This window comes from Eretmochelys imbricata, chromosome 16 (assembly GCF_965152235.1).
Source record: "Eretmochelys imbricata isolate rEreImb1 chromosome 16, rEreImb1.hap1, whole genome shotgun sequence".
In the NCBI taxonomy this organism is placed as follows: Eukaryota; Metazoa; Chordata; order Testudines; family Cheloniidae; genus Eretmochelys; species Eretmochelys imbricata.
Window position 1 is genome coordinate 3,332,656 of NC_135587.1, and position 20,469 is coordinate 3,353,124.

Here is a 20,469-nt window from a genome sequence, read left to right on the forward strand (position 1 = left end):
TTTGTGGTAAGAGTTTCAGGAGTCTGTTCTGCTCCTATAAAAGAAGTTGAATCTCCCATTGAAATGCAATGTTTGGGTACAATATCATAATGCAGTTTAGGATACAGTTCTACTTAAAATTTGTCTTCTAATAAGTCACACATATGCTGAAATGGTTCCTCACCCAACTCCCATATTCCATATAAACAGACTGAAATACTACGTATTTTGGGGGAAGTGAGTAGTTAAGCATGTTGATATTTGTATATACAAACACCCATTTCATCACTGTACTGAAAAATATAGCTGAACTTAATTTTCTATGGAATTTGAATAAAGCTTAACAGCCCCAATTATTTTCTGTGTTAATCAGTGTGAACCTGAAAAAATTACATGCCTTCTGAGAGAAAAGAATCAGTCCACACTTACTGAAAAAAAAATCCCTTCCAACTGGTGTTCAGAAGAGTGCTACAAGACACATACATAACCTCATGAGCAGACGGCGGAGAGGATACCCTCCCACATTATGACCAGCAAAATAATAATAATAATTAATAATAAAATCTCAAAGAGGCAGAGGTTAACAGATTTGCAAACCTAAAAACCTGTGTTATGCTTTAAACCACCTCAGCATATACCAGGTTTATGAACATTACAAAGTTATCTGCAAAGGAACACTGAAGCCCATTTGATAGCAGCCTTCAACTACCTGAAGGGGGGTTCCAAAGAGAATGGAGCTCGGCTGTTCTCAGTGGTAGCAGATGACAGAACAAGGAGCAATGGTCTCAAGTTGCAGTGGGGGAGGTCTAAGTTGGATATTAAGAAAAAGGTTTTAACTCGGAGGGTAGTGAAGCATTGGAACGGGTTACCTAGGGAGGTGGTGAAATCTCTATCCTTAGAGATTTTTAAGGCCTGGCTTGACAAAGCCCTGGCTGAGACGATTTAGAATCATAGGGACCTCAGGAGGTCATCTAGTCCAACCCTCTGCTCAAATCAGGACAAATCCTAAATTTTTGGCCTAGATCCCTAAATGGCCCCCTCAAGGATTGAACTCACAACCCTTCATTTAGCAGGCCAATGCTCAAACCACTGAGCTATCCCTCCCCCCTAGTTTGTGTCAGTCCTGCTTTGAACAGGGGATTGGTCTAGATGACCTCCTGAGATCTCTTCCAACCCTAATATTCTATGATTCTATAATTCTATGAATCTGAATGCGTGCCAGCCAGTATGCCCTCACTGACTAAAGGCTCAGTCACACCTGAACAGCTAAAAATTAACCTTGCCATTTTAGGCTAAATGGAGTCATGTCACTGGCTCCATCTCTGTTGTTACATAACGGATAACAAAACTCCAGTGGGGCATGGTGCTGGCACATAGGGTCTCAGGTACGTGGTGTGATTTTTCAGAATAACTTTTGGGAATAGTCATGTACATGAAATAGCTGGTACTTATGATTATGCTATTTCTCTGCATGTATATTCATCTTGGTTTCTGAAGTTATGAATATTAGCTATGTTTCCTACATGTTTGCTCCTGTGGTAACGCCCACAAGGTATTTAGCCAACACATGAAGGGACAAGTCAAGCTGAATGGTCCATTAAGGAACACTTAGCTCACAATGGACCCTGGAAAACGCCTGTCTACACTTAATGGACTTTTCCTGTGAACATTCTAACTAGTATATGGGTGGGGGTGATGGACATGTAACTTGCCCATGTTTCAGAGTAACAGCCGTGTTAGTCTGTATTCACAAAAAGAAAAGGAGTACTTGTGGAACCTTAGAGACTAACCAATTTATTTGAGCTTGAGCTTTCGTGAGCTACAGCTCACTTCATCGGATGCATACCGTGGAAACTGCAGAAGACATTATATACACACAGAGACCATGAAACAATACCTCCTCCCACCCCACTGTCCTGCTGGTAATAGCTTATCTAAAGTGATCATCAAGTTGGGCCATTTCCAGCACAAATCCAGGTTTTCTCACCCTCCGTCCCCTCACACACAAACTCACTCTCCTGCTGGTAATAGCCCATCCAAAGTGACCACTCTCTTCACAATGTGTATGATAATCAAGGTGGGCCATTTCCTGCACAAATCCAGGTTCTCTCACCCCCTCACCCCCCTCCAAAAACCACACACACAAACTCACTCTCCTGCTGGTAACAGCTCATCCAAAGTGACCACTCTCCCTACAATGTGCATGATAATCAAGGTGGGCCATTTCCAGCACAAATCCAGGCTTTCTCACCCCCCCGCCCCCCGGGGAACATACACACACACACAAACTCACTCTCCTGCTGCCAATAGCTCATCCAAACTGACCACTCTCCAAGTTTAAATCCAAGTTTAACCAGAACGTCTGGGGGGGGGAGGGTAGGAAAAAACAAGGGGAAATAGGCTACCTTGCATAATGACTTAGCCACTCCCAGTCTCTATTTAAGCCTAAATTAATAGTATCCAATTTGCAAATGAATTCCAATTCAGCAGTTTCTCGCTGGAGTCTGGATTTGAAGTTTTTTTGTTGTAAGATAGCGACCTTCATGTCTGTGATTGCGTGACCAGAGAGATTGAAGTGTTCTACAGTGGGGCGGGAGGAGGTATTGTTTCATGGTCTCTGTGTGTATATAATGTCTTCTGCAGTTTCCACAGTATGCATCCGATGAAGTGAGCTGTAGCTCACAAAAGCTCATGCTCAAATAAATTGGTTAGTCTCTAAGGTTCCACAAGTACTCCTTTTCTTTTAACTTGCCCATGTGACTCCAAACACCATCTTTCACAGTGAGACCAGATTTCCCTTTACTTGGCACTTGGCAGAAGCTAAAAGGTCCATTTTGCCTCTTTTCTGCTCCAGCCTCTGGACTATGAACATATACTGAGGGGAGCAACTGACTGAGGACTTTAAGGTAATCTGGAGCCTTCATATTTCCTTGATCCTTTGCAGATGGACTTATGAGTTAGATGTCGTAGAGAGACTGTTCTAGCCTCACTGATTGCTGATTTCTCCCTTGCAATGGACAAAGATAAGATTTCTGCTGACTTTCTCACATGAGTCAGCAGCCTTTGATACCTGTAGTATAAGCAACATAGCCCTTGCTTGAGTGGTTTTGTTCTTTCCTCTCCAAATGTCAAAGCCTGCTCCCATTGAACTCAATAGTAAAACTCTTTTTGATCTCAATAGGAACAGGATTTGGCCCCAAGAGATCAGAGAATGTGACTTTGATCAATTGCTTATCTGACCAGAGACAATTCTCATGCACGTTCTGCCAGGCTGATTTTGATTGCCTCTCCTGTATGTCAGGCAGAGGAAAATCATAAAACACTGTGGGCAGTCGTTCTATCACACTGCACATGGCACACACAGTTCTATGCCTCCTTTCCATCAAACCCAGATGGCGCAGCATCTTTGCTGTTCTAGTGCCTGGCAGAGAGCAACACTTAGATAAAGGCAAGCTGGCAGGAGCTTAGTTTGGACATAAGGGAGGCACTGATAGTGTGTTAAGGGAAAGTGGGGTGATTGTCCTTCCTTTTTCAATTTGGGGTGCTGCTGGATCCTCAGTGACACCTGCAAGTACAGATGGCACCAGGGGCCCAAAGCATCATTTTACCACTGCATCTGCAGTTGTAAAACTTTAGACAAGTAAGGGGTGTGTCGGCGGGCATGGGGAGAGCATGGGGGCCCCAGGCTGGGGGTGGGGAGGAGTCACATGGAGGGTCACATGGGGAAGTCACGTGCCCTCTCTTCTGTCCCTCCCATGAGTGCAATACTGGAAATAAATTATTTCTACTTGCACCACTGATCTATAATACAAAAGTGAATTGACCTGAATACATTGTAGCATGACCTGGTCTGCCAGCCTCACAGAAACATTAAAGATTAAAGACTTTGTTGATTGCTTCCCCTCATACTCAGGGAGAGTAGACCTGCAGGTGAACTCATCCCATCAGCTTGAACTATGGGGGAAGAGAATAAAAATCCCTGACAAGAAGGAACAGTAACTCTCTGCTGCTTGAACTCTGAGAAGTGAAGATTCATATGTCCCTTCATGCTTCAACCACCATTCCAGGGGACATGCGCCCATGCTGATGATGGGTTCTGCTCAATAACGATCCAAAGCCATGAAAACCAACGCATGTTCATTTTCTTATCTGAGTCAGATGCCACCATCAGAAGGTTGATTTTCTTTTTTGGTTGTTCAGGTTCTGTAGTTTCCACAATGGAGTGTTGCTCTTTTAAGACTTCTGAAAGCATGCTCCACATGTCATCCCTCTCAGATTTTGGAAGGCACTTCAGATTCTTAAACCTTGGGTCAAGTGCTGTAGCTATCTTTACAAATCTCACATTGGTACCTTCTCTGCATTTTGTCAAATCTGCAGTGAAAGTTTTCTTAAAATGAACAACATATGCTGGGTCATCATCTGAGACTGCTATAACATGAAATATATGGCAGAATGCAGGTAAAATAGAGCCGGGGACATACAGTTCTCCCCCAAGGAGTTCAGTCACAAATTTAATTAACGCATTATTTTTTTAATGAGCATCATTAGCATGAAAGCCTGTCCTCTGGAATGGTGGCCGAAGCATGAAGGGGCATACAAATGTTTAGCATATCTGGCACTTAAATACCTTGCAATGCTGACTACAAAAGTCCCATGAGAACGCCTGTTCTCACTTTGTGGTGACATTGTAAATAAGAAGTGGGCAGCATTATCTCCCGTAAATGTGAATAAACTTGTTTGTCTTAGCTATTGGCTGAACAAGAAGTAGGACTGAGTGGACTTGTAGGCTCTAAAGTTTTGCATTGTTTTGTTTTTGAGTGCAGTTATGTAACAAAAAAAATCTATATTTGTAAGTTACACTTTCATGATAAAGAGATTGCATTACAGTACTTGTATGAGGTGAATTGAAAAATACTATTTCTTTTGTTTATCATTTTACAGTACAAATATTTGTAATAAAAATAATATACCCTTTGATTTCAATTGCAACACAGAATACAATATATATGAAAATGTAGAAAACATCCAAAATATTTAATACATTTCAATTGGTATTCTATTGCTTAATAGTGCGATTAAAATTCCAATTAATGTTTTAAATTGCAATTAATTTTTTTCAGTTAATCGTGTGAGTTAACTGCAATTAATCGACAGCCCTAGTAAACGGTCTTTCCTGGGGAGGTGGGATACCAGACTTGATAGATCAATTGTCTGATATGTTTCTGGTCTTTGCTCAGTGACTGGAAGATTTTGGATGGACTCAGATACAAGAGTTTTAGAGAGGGTGTTTGTGCTATGGCTACGAGTTACATTGTCTTTAAGTTTATTAACTTTTGCTTTTGGGGTGTCTGAGTACACATATAATGCAGTATGGTAATCAGAGTCTGCGTTCTGTAACTTGCTATGCCACTGATTCACTGTGAGGCCTTGGGGAAGTAACTTCCCTTCTCTAAACCTCAGCCTCCCCAACTGTAACATGGAGATTATACTGACCTAACTGACAAAGATCTTCTGAGGCTTAACTGATATTTGCAAAGTGCATTGAGAACACTGGACAAAATGCACTTCAGAAGGGTGAAATATCATTTAAGAAAGAGAAGCAAAGAGTGAAATGGACAAGCATTACACTTACATTGCTAACTGCAGATGGACAAACCCTCTTTGAAAGAAGCCAACAGCTAGACGGTTGTCCTTGGTAACTGTTTTATCAAAGGCCTAAGAAGAAAAATACAGACATGACACGAGTTAGCTAAACCACATAACAGAGCTAATGTCTGACAGATGTGATTGCAAGGCATTTGTTAGAGCTATGGAAGGGCATGGTGGCTGAAACCCAGGAGCGGTTCCTGTGTGGGGGAGAATGCATGTGAACCATCAAAATGATTTGTTGCAGATTAGAACAGTCCCAGGAGAAAGTGATGGAATGTTCCTAAAATAACCCTGTTGGGAATCAGATTGTGGAAAGCAGCCCCAGGCTCCTGTAATCTGAAGGCCTATTTGCCTGAAGCATAATTGGCTGTTCACACCTGGAAGCACCTTGTATAGCCTGTTCTTGGCCACTTCAAGCAGACACAGATGAGCTGTGGGAAGAATCATTTTGGGTATCACTTGGTTTGAGAGGGGATCATTGAAAGCAGGTGGTGATGGGGTGGAGAGTGGGGGATGCGAAGGAGAAAATGGAAAGATTCCCCACCATGCACATAAAAGTCAGTATTCCTGCTTATCTTAAACCCACAGATGGGCCTACTTCCCAGATGAATAAAGGGAACCATTACATAGCTGTGGTAAACTTAGTTCAAGGCAGTGGGTGTCAAAGCAGAACGCCATCCAGGAAGGTTATTTTAGTTAGTACGTGCTTTTGGAGAGTAAGGGGTGCTTCTCCTCTACCATGATTATAAATAGGCGAAACGCAGATGGGAACGGACAAGGCCTGAAATCCTGGATTTTCTATATACTGGAACTGTCTGCATTTGAAAAGGGAGCCGTGTCAAGGCTGGTGAAAAGCACAGACCCAGGCCAGACTGTGCCCTCACCCTACACAGGGATATAAGGACAGGAAGGCTCCTTGGCCCTCTCCCTCCCCTGAATTTGCACACCCATGTGGGGCTGTAAGAGGGTCACTATGGCTCTCCATGGGGTACGCTGCTGTGCCTCAGTTTTTCCACATTGCTGTATTAACCTACAGGAAGAAAATATCAGACATTCACTTGACCCACACAAAGACCATCAGTTCCTTCTCTGGTCTGCAGGACTTCATGGCTCTGTCCCTCCACCCTTCCCAGGGATCACCGAGCCCTTCCAGCCAAGCTTCTCCCTTCATTAGAGTAAAATATATCTTCAGCCTCAAAGAGCACGGCAGACACTGTTCTCCCCCTACACACCTCCTTCCGCTCTGCCTTTTTCAGCAACTGACCTTTTATATAGAGCGGGAGTGAGCCCACCCCTTCTTTCCAGTTGTCTCTACTGCGGTGTTTAAATGTTGCTTGTAATTCTTAGACTTGGGAGCACTGGAAGTTGGGAGTCTGAAAGGACAGGAAACAGGAAGGAGGGGGGAGGAGTTGAGAGGCTGGGAGAAAGCTACCGAGGGTGCAGCAGCAGCTTGGTAAAGAGGTTTCCACTTTGAAAATAAAGTCCTGTTGAAGCTTGTTAGTACCTTGCCTGGTTGATACAACACTCTACCGCATTGTGTGTTCTCTTGCAATCAATACAAACAGATGTGGCCCTTACTTCTCTGCTAGCCCAGGGACAGGGTCTGTGCATCCCGTTGCAGGGGTACATGACAATCACACAGAGAAATGCAAACACACTGTACTAGTCTAGACTCTCCATGCTTTTTTCTTTTTCCCTTGCACTGACCAGGAAAACTAAGCTGGCACAAGGAAAGAACACTATCCACCTCCAAACAGTGACAGAGACCCACTTCAGCTGGAGAAGTTTTGCTGAGTCCGGCAGAATTCTTCTGGGGACCTATGCTGCTGCAGGGCTCCTTCTAAACCCATCACTACCCATTCCAGCACTGCATATGCTTACACTGTTAGACATTTAGAACAAAATAAACTCGACTGTGGTGAGGAGACCTAGAGAGAATTCTTGTAAAAATGCAATATTTGTGAAATTATTCCATTGGAGAGCGTAAACGACCAACTAACATTACTGTTAGTTAATGGGTACACGCATGGCCCCACAGTATGCTAACATTTTTACGGATGACTTAGAAAAACGCTTCCTCAGCTCTTGTCCCACAACGCCCCTTCTCTACTTGCGCTACATTGATGACATCATCATCTGGAACCATGGGAAAGATGCCCTCGAGGAATTCCCCGATGATTTCAACAATTTCCACCCCACCATCAACCTCAGCCTGGACCAGTCCACACAAGAGATCCACTTCCTGGACACTACAGTGCTAATAAACAATGGTCACATAAACACCACCCTATACCGGAAACCTACTGACCGCTATTCCTACCTACATGCCTCCAGCTTTCATCCAGACCACACCACACGATCCATTGTCTACAGCCAAGCTCCAGGCCTGTGTGGAGCAGGGGGGCTGTGCTCAGAATCTGTGGGGAGCAGGCACGGGCTTGGGGTCTGGGGGGAAACTGCCCCCCCAGCATGAGAGGGTGGAGCAGAGCGGGTTGGGGCTGGGTTGCTCCACTTCCTGCCGCCCAGTGATTGCAGGGCAGGCCCGACCCTGCACTCACAGGGCAGCGGGAAGTGGAGTGATCTGGCCCCAGCCTGCTCTGCTCTGCTCCCCTGGCTCCCAGCCTTGGTACTTGGGAGCAGGAGGGAACCGCCCCCCAGCACTCACCAGTGGTGCAAAGCGCCAGACCCCTGCTGCAGTCCCCCAGGATGTAGCTCGGGGGAAGGGGCGGAGTGGGGTTGGGGCGGGGGCAGAGCAGGGGTGGGAAGAGGCAGGGCATGGGTGGAGTAGGGGCGGGGGCTATGGGGGAAGGGGTGGAGTGGGCGTGGGGTGGGAACAGGGGCAGCTTTCCTGGCGGGATCAGCCGGCCAGGGGATCAGGCTGGCTGCTGGAGCAGCGCACAGCTGTGTAGGGCACCAGGAAATTTGGGGCAATTTGGTTCCCCAAATTTCCTGATGCCCTATGCAGCTGTGTAGTTTGCGTATGGGTAAGGACAGCTCTGGTAATAACCTTTCATCATTAAGACCAGTTTGTCTGGGTGCTAAGTTTGTCTGGAGTTCCGTGAACATAAGAATGGCCAGACTGGGTCACACCAAAGGTCCATCTAGCCCAGTGTCCTGTCTTCTGACAGTGGCCAATGCCAGGTGCCCCAGAGGGAATGAAGAGAACAGGGAATCATCAAGTGATCCATCCCCTGTCACCCATTCCCAGCTTCTAGCCCAGGGGTGGGCACACTTTTTGGCCCGAGGGCCACATTGGGGTGCAAAAGTGTATGGAAAGCCAGGTAGGGAAGGCTGTGTCCCACAAACAGCCTGGCCCCCACCCCCTATTCACCCCCTCCCACTTCTCATCCCTGACTGCCCCCCTCAGAACATCCAACCCATCCAACCCCCCCTGCTCCTTGTCCCCTGACTGCCCGCTCCCAAGATGCCCCACCCCAATCCTTCACCCCCAGGATCCCACCCCCTATCCAACCCCCCTGCTCCCTGTTCCCTAACTGCCCCCCTGACCGCTAGCCACACCTCTGCCCCCTGACAGGCCCTCCCTGGACTGCCACGCCTTATCCAACCCCTCCTGTTCTCCGTCCCCTGTCCGCCCCCCCATCCAGAACCTCTGCCCCATCCAACCGCCCCCAATCCCCAATCCCCTTGTCCCCTGACTGCCCCTCAGGACCCCCTACCCCTTATCCAACCCCCATCCCCCACTGCTGCCGCCATCCCCTTACCATGCCGCTCAGAGCAGCAGGAGCTCGCAGCCCTGCTGCCTGGATGGAGCCAGCCGTGCTGTCCGCAGGGCAAGCTAAGGCTGAGGGGGCAGGGGGACGGCAGGGGAGGGGCCGGGGGCTAGCCTCCCTGGCTAGGAGCTCAAGGGCCAGGCAAGGACAGTCTCATGGGCCGGATGTAGCCTGTGGGCTGTAGTTTGCCCACCTCTGTTCTATCCTCTGCAAGGGACACCATCCCTGCCCATACTGGCTAATAGCCATTGATGGACCTATCCTCCATGAATTTATCTAGTTCTTTTTTGAACCCTGTTATAGTCTTGGCCTTCACAACATCCTCCAGCAAAGAGTTCCACAGGTTGACTAACCAATTTATTTGAGCATGAGCTTTCGTGAGCTACAGCTCACTTCATCGGATGTTACTCTGAAACAGGTTGACTGTGTATTGTGTGAAAAATACTTCCTTTTGTCTGTTTTAAACCTGTTGCCTATTAATTTCATTTGGTGACCCGTAGTTCTTGTGTTATGAGGAGGAGTAAATAACACTTCCTTATTTACTTTCTCCACATCTGATTTTATAGACCTCTATCATATCCCCCCTTAGTTGTCTCTTTTCCAAGCTGAAAACACCAGTCTTATTCATCTCTCCTCATATGGAAGCTGTTCCATAGCCCTAATAATTTTTGTTGCCCTTTTCTGAACCTTTTCCAATTCCAATAGATCTTTTTTGAGATGGGGCGACCATATCTGAACACAATATTCAAGATGTGGGTGTACCATGGATTAATATAGAGGCAATATGATATATTCTGTCTTATTATCTAACCTTTTCCTAATGATTCTCAACATTCTGTTCACTTTTTTGACTGCCGCTGTACAGTGAGTGGATGTTTTCAGAGAACTATCCACAATGACTCCAAGATCTGTTTCTTGAGTTGTAACAGCTAATTTAGACCCCATCATTTTATATGTATAGTTGGGATTATGTTTTCCAATGTGAATTACTTTGCATGGTGAGACTAATATAGTAATTCAGGAGTGCCGATTTGTTACTGGCTTGGTGATATCTAATTATAGAATATACCACTAGATTGGCCTCTCAGTTGTAACCCACTGTGACAATTACATATGTTTACCATTAATGAGCCACTATCAATTCACAGCCACATTGGAAAAACCACCAGGAGTTTACTTAGATGTGCCATCACATATAAATCTAAGACACAGTCTTCACTGATTGAGGAAGGGGGAGAAACAGAATGTGAGAGAAACTCGCTTGTTCTCAGAGTCATGAGCAGGAACAGAATTAGATTTGTCTGATATCAGGCAACCATAAATTACTCTGAAATATGTACTGTAAGGTTTGTTCAGTAGCAAAGTATAATTTTCTTTTCCTCATTCTATCTGCGCTGTGGTAATACAAATAATAATAACTAGAAAATCTCCTAGGATATAATATAATTGCAGATTTCCACATTCCATTCAGAGTTAACCATCTTTTCTCTTTCCCAGATAAAAGTAAACACAAAACACAAGATTCCCTTCCTACATTTTTGACTTGCTTTACTTTGTTTTCTTTTGCTCACCTGCAAGGCTCCCTCAGGGTTCCCTGTTAAGAGATGCACACAGCCTATGTTGAAATAGATCCTGGAGGATGGCTCTTCGATAGTGGAGAAGATTTTCAAGGCAGAGTCCCAGTCCCCCTTATCCATAGCCAGAATTCCTTCATGCCAGCCTCTTACTAAGTCTCGATATGCCATTTTCTCTCCGTATACCCAAATAAAACAGATTCCTCTCTAAAGTCCTTCAGGGTCTGGCTATCTTGGCAGCTGCCTAAAGCCTCACCCAGGTCTTTGCTGACAGACAGGTGCGCCTGCCTGGAATTCAGGACTAACAAGGAAGTTCAGCAGCCTCTAAGTCATACTTCGCTAAATACTCCCTTTATTACTCAATGGGTTCAGAAACACAAAGATTTCAAGGAAATGAGCAAAAGTAGGAGGAGTCATCCTAAATATCTGCCTCAACATAGACGGTGAGATTGACATCTCAGTTACACACACTTGTGTATAACTGAATGCAGGTCTGGCCTCAAATCTGTATAAAGCATATAAAACATAGATTTGTTCACGTATTGCATTGTACTCTAAGTATTTCACTGTATTTAACAAAGAAAAGGTGGAATGCATAAAATTAGATAGGAAACACTTCTGGCCAGGTGCTCTGCCTTTCTCTGTGTTCTGTGAAGGGCCTGGGAAGCTTTTGGACACAGTCAAAAATAAAATAATCATATTAATACAATGCAAAAATGTTACGGCCAAATGATTCAACACAGAATCCTAAACTTCATGCACAAAATATGTTCAAACTCCACATTTCACATGTAAATGTAGGATTTATGTTCACAATTTAAACATTAGGGTTCGGGCTGAAACCCAATAAAAATGCTTTCCAAAGCCAGTTAAGGTTGCTAAATGACAACAGCATAGTTACCTATCACCTAATTTAAGTGAAAAGAAAAGGAGTCCTTGTGGCACCTTAGAGACTAACCAATTTATTTGAGCATGAGCTTTTGTGAGCTACAGCACACTTCATCAGATGCATACCGTGGAAACTGCAGCAGACTTTATATATACACAGAGAATATGAAACAATACCTCCTCCCACCCCACTGTCCTGCTGGTAATAGCTTATCTAAAGTGAGCATCAGGTTAGGCCATTTCCAGCACAAATCCAGGTTTTCTCACCCTCCACCCCCCCACACAAATTCACTCTCCTGCTGGTGATAGCCCATCCAAAGTGACAACTCTTTACACAATGTGCATGATAATGAAGTTAGGCCATTTCCTGCACAAATCCAGGTTCTCTCACTCCCTCACCCCCCTCCAAAAACCCACCCCCATACACACACAGACTCACTCTCCTGCTGGTAATAGCTCATCCAAACTGACCACTCTCCAAGTTTAAAACCAAGTTAAACCAGAACATCTGGGGGGGGGGGGTAGGAAAAAACAAGAGGAAATAGGCTACCTTGCATAATGACTTAGCCACTCCCAGTCTCTATTTAAGCCTAAATTAATAGTATCCAATTTGCAAATGAATTCCAATTCAGCAGTTTCTCGCTGGAGTCTGGATTTGAAGTTTCTTTGTTTTAAGATAGCGACCTTCATGTCTGTGATTGCGTGACCGGAGAGATTGAAGTGTTCTCCGACTGGTTTATGAATGTTATAATTCTTGACATCTGATTTGTGTCCATTTATTCTTTTACGTAGAGACTGTCCAGTTTGACCAATGTACATGGCAGAGGGGCATTGCTGGCACATGATGGCATAAATCACATTGGTGGATGTGCAGGTGAACGAGCCTCTGATAGTGTGGCTGATGTTATTAGGCCCTGTGATGGTGTCCCCTGAATAGATATGTGGGCACAATTGGCAACGGGCTTTGTTGCAAGGATAAGTTCCTGGGTTAGTGGTTCTGTTGTGTGGTATGTGGTTGTTGGTGAGTATTTGCTTCAGGTTGTGGGGCTGTCTGTAGGCAAGGACTGGCCTGTCTCCCAAGATTTGTGAGAGTGTTGGGTCATCCTTTAGGATAGGTTGTAGATCCTTAATAATGCGTTGGAGGGGTTTTAGTTGGGGGCTGAAGGTGACGGCTAGTGGAGTTCTGTTATTTTCTTTGTTAGGCCTGTCCTGTAGTAGGTAACTTCTGGGAACTCTTCTGGCTCTATCAATCTGTTTCTTTACTTCCGCAGGTGGGTATTGTAGTTGTAAGAAAGCTTGACAGAGATCTTGTAGGTGTTTGTCTCTGTCTGAGGGGTTGGAGCAAATGCGGTTGTATCGCAGAGCTTGGCTGTAGACGATGGATCGTGTGGTGTGGTCAGGGTGAAAGGTGGAGGCATGCAGGTAGGAATAGCGGTCAGTAGATTTCCGGTATAGGGTGGTGTTTATGTGACCATTGTTTATTAGCACTGTAGTGTCCAGGAAGTGGATCTCTTGTGTGGACTGGACCAGGCTGAGGTTGGTGGTGGGATGGAAATTGTTGAAATCATGGTGGAATTCTTCAAGGGCTTCTTTTCCATGGGTCCAGATGATGAAGATGTCATCAATATAGCGCAAGTAGAGTAGGGGCTTTAGGGGACGAGAGCTGAGGAAGCGTTGTTCTAAATCAGCCATAAAAATGTTGACATACTGTGGGGCCATGCGGGTACCCATAGCAGTGCCGCTGATCTGAAGGTATACATTGTCCCCAAATGTGAAATAGTTATGGGTAAGGACAAAGTCACAAAGTTCAGCCACCAGGTTAGCCGTGACATTATCGGGGATAGTGTTCCTGACGGCTTGTAGTCCATCTTTGTGTGGAATGTTGGTGTAGAGGGCTTCTACATCCATAGTGGCCAGGATGGTGTTATCAGGAAGATCACCGATGGATTGAAGTTTCTTCAGGAAGTCAGTGGTGTCTCGAAGGTAGCTGGGAGTGCTGGTAGCATAGGGCCTGAGGAGGGAGTCTACATAGCCAGACAATCCTGCTGTCAGGGTGCCAATGCCTGAGATGATGGGGCGCCCAGGATTTCCAGGTTTATGGATCTTGGGTAGTAGATAGAATATCCCAGGTCGGGGTTCCAGGGGTGTGTCTGTGCGGATTTGATCTTGTGCTTTTTCAGGAAGTTTCTTGAGCAAATGCTGTAGTTGCTTTTGGTAACTCTCAGTGGGATCATAGGGTAATGGCTTGTAGAAACTCGTGTTGGAGAGCTGCCGAGCAGCCTCTTGTTCATATTCCGACCTATTCATGATGACAACAGCACCTCCTTTGTCAGCCTTTTTGATTATGATGTCAGAGTTGTTTCTGAGGCTGTGGATGGCATTGCGTTCCGCATGGCTGAAGTTATGGGGCAAGTGATGCTGCTTTTCCACAATTTCAGCCCGTGCACGTCGGCGGAAGCACTCTATGTAGAAGTCCAGTCTGCTGTTTCGACCTTCAGGAGGAGTCCACCTAGAATCCTTCTTTCTGTAGTGTTGGTAGGGAGACCTCTGTGGATTAGTATGTTGTTCAGAGGTATTTTGGAAATATTCCTTGAGTCGGAGACGTCATACTCACCAACAACCACATACCACACAACAGAACCACTAACCCAGGAACTTATCCTTGCAACAAAGCCCGTTGCCAATTGTGCCCACATATCTATTCAGGGGACACCATCACAGGGCCTAATCACATCAGCCACACTATCAGAGGCTCGTTCACCTGCACATCCACCAATGTGATTTATGCCATCATGTGCCAGCAATGCCCCTCTGCCATGTACATTGGTCAAACTGGACAGTCTCTACGTAAAAGAATAAATGGACACAAATCAGATGTCAAGAATTATAACATTCATAAACCAGTCGGAGAACACTTCAATCTCTCTGGTCACGCAATCACAGACATGAAGGTCGCTATCTTAAAACAAAGAAACTTCAAATCCAGACTCCAGCGAGAAACTGCTGAATTGGAATTCATTTGCAAATTGGATACTATTAATTTAGGCTTAAATAGAGACTGGGAGTGGCTAAGTCATTATGCAAGGTAGCCTATTTCCTCTTGTTTTTTCCTACCCCCCCCTCCCCCCAGATGTTCTGGTTTAACTTGGATTTAAACTTGGAGAGTGGTCAGTTTGGATGAGCTATTACCAGCAGGAGAGTGAGTCTGTGTGTGTATGGGGGTGGGTTTTTGGAGGGGGGTGAGGGAGTGAGAGAACCTGGATTTGTGCAGGAAATGGCCTAACTTCATTATCATGCACATTGTGTAAAGAGTTGTCACTTTGGATGGGCTATCACCAGCAGGAGAGTGAGTTTGTGTGGGGGGGTGGAGGGTGAGAAAACCTGGATTTGTGCTGGAAATGGCCTAACCTGATGCTCACTTTAGATAAGCTATTACCAGCAGGACAGTGGGGTGGGAGCAGGTATTGTTTCATATTCTCTGTGTATATATAAAGTCTGCTGCAGTTTCCACGGTATGTATCTGATGAAGTGAGCTGTAGCTCACGAAAGCTCATGCTCAAATAAATTGGTTAGTCTCTAAGGTGCCACAAGGACTCCTTTTCTTTTTGCGAATACAGACTAACACGGCTGTTACTCTGAAACCTAATTTAAGTGCCAACTACTTAAAATCAAGGATATGAATAGTTAAGGACTCTGAAATCTCATGCTGCCCACATAATAAAGGAATCTGTTATTCCTGTGCAGTATAAAAAAGATATGTTCTATCATAATCCAGCAACCTCCTTCAGCAGCACAAGAAAGAGAGGCAGCTAAACAATTACTAAACCAATTCAGCAGTAGGAGAGGTAACTCACTGCCCAATCTTCTTCTCTGGAATTTGGACAAGTCATGGCTCCTTTGCCAGTTTGGAGCCCTTTTCTTACTTGGAGAGACCCTCACAAATTGTAAGCCCGCTGAATCCAGCTGGAGTATGTGGCTGCAAAGAGTGGGTGTGTGTTCTGAGTAACAAAAAGCCAATTTGATTAGGGACAAAAGAAGGGTACAAATAGGTCTCCCTGTTTGTGCAGCTTTTTTGTATTGAATGGTGTTGTGCCCTAGTGAACCAGTGGGTTCCTCTGCTTAGCATTTGGAATGACAGTCTAGTCCTAGTCCCTCTTTCTGGGGATATTAGGGTTGAATAGCAGTATCAAGAGCCCATCTACAGTTAAGAACCATCTCCATTTTCTTTTCAGGGAGAGGAAAAACAGCTCTCCTTACATGCTGCTTGGAAGGTTTCTTTCCTGTGCCAGTAGCAACAGATTCTGTAGAACAGCAGATCTCCAACTGAGTCATTTTGTGGGGCACTTTATAAGATATGAGACAGATCTTTCTGTGGCGCCATATCATGTCAAATACACCCTAATCACTTATTGCTCATTTTACAAACATTCTGCAGACTAGGAATTCCATGACTCATCGGTGTGCCAGAGCATCACCTGAGAACTGCTACTGCTCCCCTTTCTTTTTGGCATGAAAACAGTTCTGTTGATTAGCGACTTTGGGAAGCCATACTTCTGTATTTACATCTCATAACAGAATTTTATATTTTTCCTGTGCTAATTACGCAAAGTCTCTTACAAGAGGCTCTTAAGAAAACTAAGTAGCCATGAGATGAGAGGTGAAGTTTTATCTCATTAGATATTGACAGCGAGGAGACAGAAAACAAGAAGTTTGAACTAAAGGCAAAAGGTTAACAGTGAGTTGCCCTAAGATCTGTATTAGAACTGGAGTGGTTTAATATGTAAGCAATCTGGAATAAGGGGTGACAGGGAGGTGACAATATCTGTTAATGACACAAGATTATTTAATTTTAGTCAAGGCGAGGCAAGGCTGTGAGGAACAAAACTAGCTGACTGGGCAGTATGATGGCAGAGAAGATACACTGGCAAATGAAAGGTTGCCCACAGTAAGAAATAATTTAACCTATGTATACACGTTTTTGGGATCTAAAGGAAATGTAAGCACTCAGGGAAAAGACCTGGACGTCACCGTGGATAGTTCTGAAAACTTATGTTCAATACATAGCAGAAGTCAAAAAGCAAGGAAAACGTTAGGCAATCAAAATAACAGGAGAGAAAACAGGACTAAAACCATTATGTAAAGCGATGTTATATTTTCATTCAGAATGCCGAGTAGTTACCCCAACTGAAAAAAGACAGAGCAGAAAGAGGGGAAAACAGCGATACAGAGCTCCCGATGGGCTGGAGCCTGGGCTCTGGGACCCTCCATCCTCCGCAGGCTCCAGCGCCCGGATTCTAGCCCCATGGGAACACACACGCTGCCCAGCGGCAGGGTCCTTCCAACCCGAGTCAGGTGCCCTGGGCTCTGCGACTCACTGCTGGGGGGCTTCCCAGTAAGACTGAGGCGGGCGGGCGGTGGCGACGGGACAGGCTCCGCAGGAGGCAGACTGAAAGGATCCGCCCGTACCGAGAAGAGCCCAGGAGAGGGGACATGCGAGGGCACCCAAAGCCAAGGCAGCGGGGACACCGGGCGCCCTCCTTTACCCTTCGCCGCGTGTGGGCCGCGAGGGGCTGAGGGCCCAGCGCCAGCCAGGCCGGCTTGCAGGCGCCAGACGAGGTGGGAGCTGAGCTGGGGAGCAGGCCGCTGAGGATGCTCCATCCCTCGGGCAACCCCGGGCTGGCCCCCGTCGGGCCGGGCACGCGCGGGCACGAGGGCGGGGCCGCGCACACACCGCCAGGGGGCGCTCTTCAGCCAGGCACGTTTCCGCACCCTTCTCGGAGGGGCGGCCGCGGCCGGCAGGCGGCGCTGCGGCGCGTGTCCCGGGAACCGCCCGCCGGGCGGCGGGGAAGGATTTGGGCGCCGCACGCCAGAGCCCGGCCGCGGCTACCGGCTTCCGGCGCGTTGTCAGGTGAGTGGCTCCGCAGGCTCCCCCCACGCCGCGCTCCGCCATGGGCCGGCAGCGGGACGCGGAGCCCAGGCCCCGCCGGGCAGAGGGACCGGGCTGGACCCGGGGGCAGAGCAGGGAGCGGCCCGACTCTGTGCGGTGCCGGGGCCCCGAGGCCCAGCGAGGCCGGGCGCGGCCCCAGGGGCGGCAGGTCCCCGCGGCCCCGAGTCCGGAGGCCGCCCCGCGGCCCCCGCTGCTTGGAGCCGGCCGCAGGGGCCCCTCAGGGCGGGGCGCTGGCCTCGGGGCCTGACGCTCCGCGCTGAAGGGGCGGGTGGCGGCGGACGGGGCTCGGGGCTCGGCCGGCCCCGGCCTCCACCCCACCCCACCCCACCCCAGCGCTGCGCTGGCGCTTTGGCCGGTTGCCGGCTGCGCAGCAGTAAGCACGTCGCACGCTTTTCACCAGGGCCTCGCTTGGTGAATAAAAACTTGAGACTCCAAAAGGGGAGGCGGCAAACATCCACCCACAGTTTAGTTATTGAACATACAGCTGTGGCCAAAGGCCTCTGGTATTTTTGGAGGCAAAAAACAGCTTCGGGAGACTTAATAGGAACAAACCTGTTAATTTTTTGGGTTGTGGGGATTTTTTGGTTTTGTAAAACGGAGAACTGAGACGTATTAGTTGGCAAATGATGCCTTGATGAAACTTGCCATGCAGTGCTCTTTGCTAACGCACTACTAGCTAAATTCATGAAGTTTCCAATTCTTACCACAGAAGGCCACCAATGGTGAATATTTTATACTGTAATCTCTGGTTGGGTTTATTATGACCCTTCATCTGTAAGCTGTTGTTCAAATAAAATGATGGAAATATATCACTACCATAAATCCCTCCTTTCCTGGTACCTTTAAGTGATGTGAATTTGCAATTTTCGGCACTGCCATTAGATGCCAGTATGGCACTAAGGAGCTGTGAGAGTTGCTGTAAGATCATATACAGTTCAATATTTATGTAGCATCCTTCTTACACAGCATCACAGAATGTTTTAGGGAAAAGAGAAGAGGAAGATTTTCAGTTGGGGATTTAAAAAAGAAATTGCCTCAGGTGACAGTATTCCAATTAGTTGAGGCAGAATAAGAGTGCAAACAGGTGATATTATGAGGGGAATATTATTATGTTAATCATAAACTGCAGGGCTTTAAATAGGAAGAAATAGGCTTTGTCTACACTAGCACTTTTGTCGGCAAATGAGTCAAGGGTGTGAAAAAACACACCCTCAACAACAGTGTTAGTGTAGACAGTGCTATGTTGGCAGGAGATACTCTCCTACCAACATAGCTAACACCGCTCATTGGCGTGGTTTAATTATGCCGGCAGGAGAGCGGCTACGTGGAAGACCTTACTTGTAAGGTCTGTAGTGTAGACATAGCCATATAATTAATGCACATTGCAAGATTTAAAGTAGTGTCCAAATGCTGAAACTGAGCAGTAGATGCAAAGAAGCTGTCCCATTATAGAGCTTTTTATGAACTATGTTGAAATTCCTCAAAAACAAACACATCTGCCCCATCTGATCAATATATAAACCATGGCCATGACAGAATCTTGTCACGGCTGAACAACAGTCTATGCAAGTGATCAGTGCAGTGTTTCTCACTATCTTTTCTGTGCTATCATCTCCAAGACTGGGAATAACCATTGTCTCAGAGACAGAGAAATCTCTGAAGCATATGGAAGTCTCTAAAAATTAAAATGTTGATTTTTTTAATGCCATTGGGCCAGAGCTATGTTTTTTATTAAAAAAAAACGGATAGGGTTCAGTGTATTTTATTAGTAATAATACTTTGTCCTTTTATATCGTACCTCACATCTCAAAGTGCTTCACAATTCTGCCAGGTACTCAAGATAGATTATGTTATCCACTTTTTTACTCTGAGGGAAGTGACTTGCTCATGGTCATACAACAGGTAACCTAGGATTTCTGATTCCCAGTGCTTTTTCTAACAGTTACACACAGGCAACAAGAAGATACTCCAATGTATAGTGAAATACATCCCAAAAATCCAATGTATGCCTGGGTATAAGTTCCACAGACAGTCTTTTATGGATGGGGAGATAGAATCTACTGTAATTGTGTGCAGAAGAAGGAGCCATATTTGGCTCACCTGGTGCACAGGTAGTTTTATAATAACTTTTTGTGGAGTTTTGCACTTGCAGTAATTTAACAAAGGGTTTTTGTTAGAATAAAAACACTGATTTTTTAAAGACATATTTAGTCAGGGGAAGGGTTTGAGCAACTCATTTGAAACTGCATCAGACTAATATTATTCACAGAACTCATTTGTGAGTTCAGAGGAGGAAAACCAACCCCATAAAGTTTTGCTTTGAAGATTTTGTGTACCTCCATGCCACAAAAAGTTTCTTTTCCAAAGACACTTAACAGTGTTTGTTAGTCCTTAAGATGAACTGTGTTAAAGGTGAAATGCAAAGCTGAAATGAGCGCAGCTCTTGGAAGAAAGTAGCCCCATGTGAGAACAGAAACATGCTCACTGTACTCAGTGTACATCACACTGGAATTCTGATGATCAAGGTCTTTGTTAGATATTTCATAGAATAGAAAAGGGATAAACTGGTATTTCACAATGTGTACGTGTGCTCTGTGGCTTTTAATCAGCCCCTGCTCTTCATTATGCACCTGTGACCAAATAATGTAAATGTGAGGGTACTGACATTGTAGAGCAGTTCCTTTCTTGTTAACATACTCTG

General features: G+C 45.9%; 2 protein-coding genes across 12 annotated transcripts in view; one reads left to right on the forward strand and one right to left on the reverse strand.

Annotated features, from left to right (window-relative positions):
• Positions 1-11,104, reverse strand: part of NOXA1 (NADPH oxidase activator 1) — a 38,206-nt gene extending 27,102 nt beyond the window's left edge. Inside the window, exons 1-2 of the mRNA XM_077836150.1 lie at positions 10,931-11,104; positions 5,612-5,694 (exon numbers count right to left, since the gene is read on the reverse strand). Coding sequence (XP_077692276.1) covers positions 5,612-5,694; positions 10,931-11,104 — 257 coding nt within the window. The remainder of the gene's footprint in view (positions 1-5,611; positions 5,695-10,930) is intronic.
• Positions 11,105-17,663: 6,559 nt separating this feature from the next.
• Positions 17,664-20,469, forward strand: part of EXD3 (exonuclease 3'-5' domain containing 3) — a 556,345-nt gene continuing 553,539 nt past the window's right edge. For 4 of the 11 annotated variants that reach the window (XM_077836023.1, XM_077836024.1, XM_077836021.1 and 1 more), the window contains exon 1: positions 17,664-17,729. Coding sequence is in view for 7 of the 11 variants with exons in the window: in XM_077836030.1 (XP_077692156.1) it covers positions 18,488-18,490 (3 nt within the window). In the remaining 4 variants the exon portion in view is untranslated. Of the gene's footprint in view, positions 17,730-18,179; positions 18,491-20,469 lie in introns of those variants that run through there. The other 7 variants (XM_077836030.1, XM_077836027.1, XM_077836029.1 and 4 more) reach the window with 4 other exon arrangements.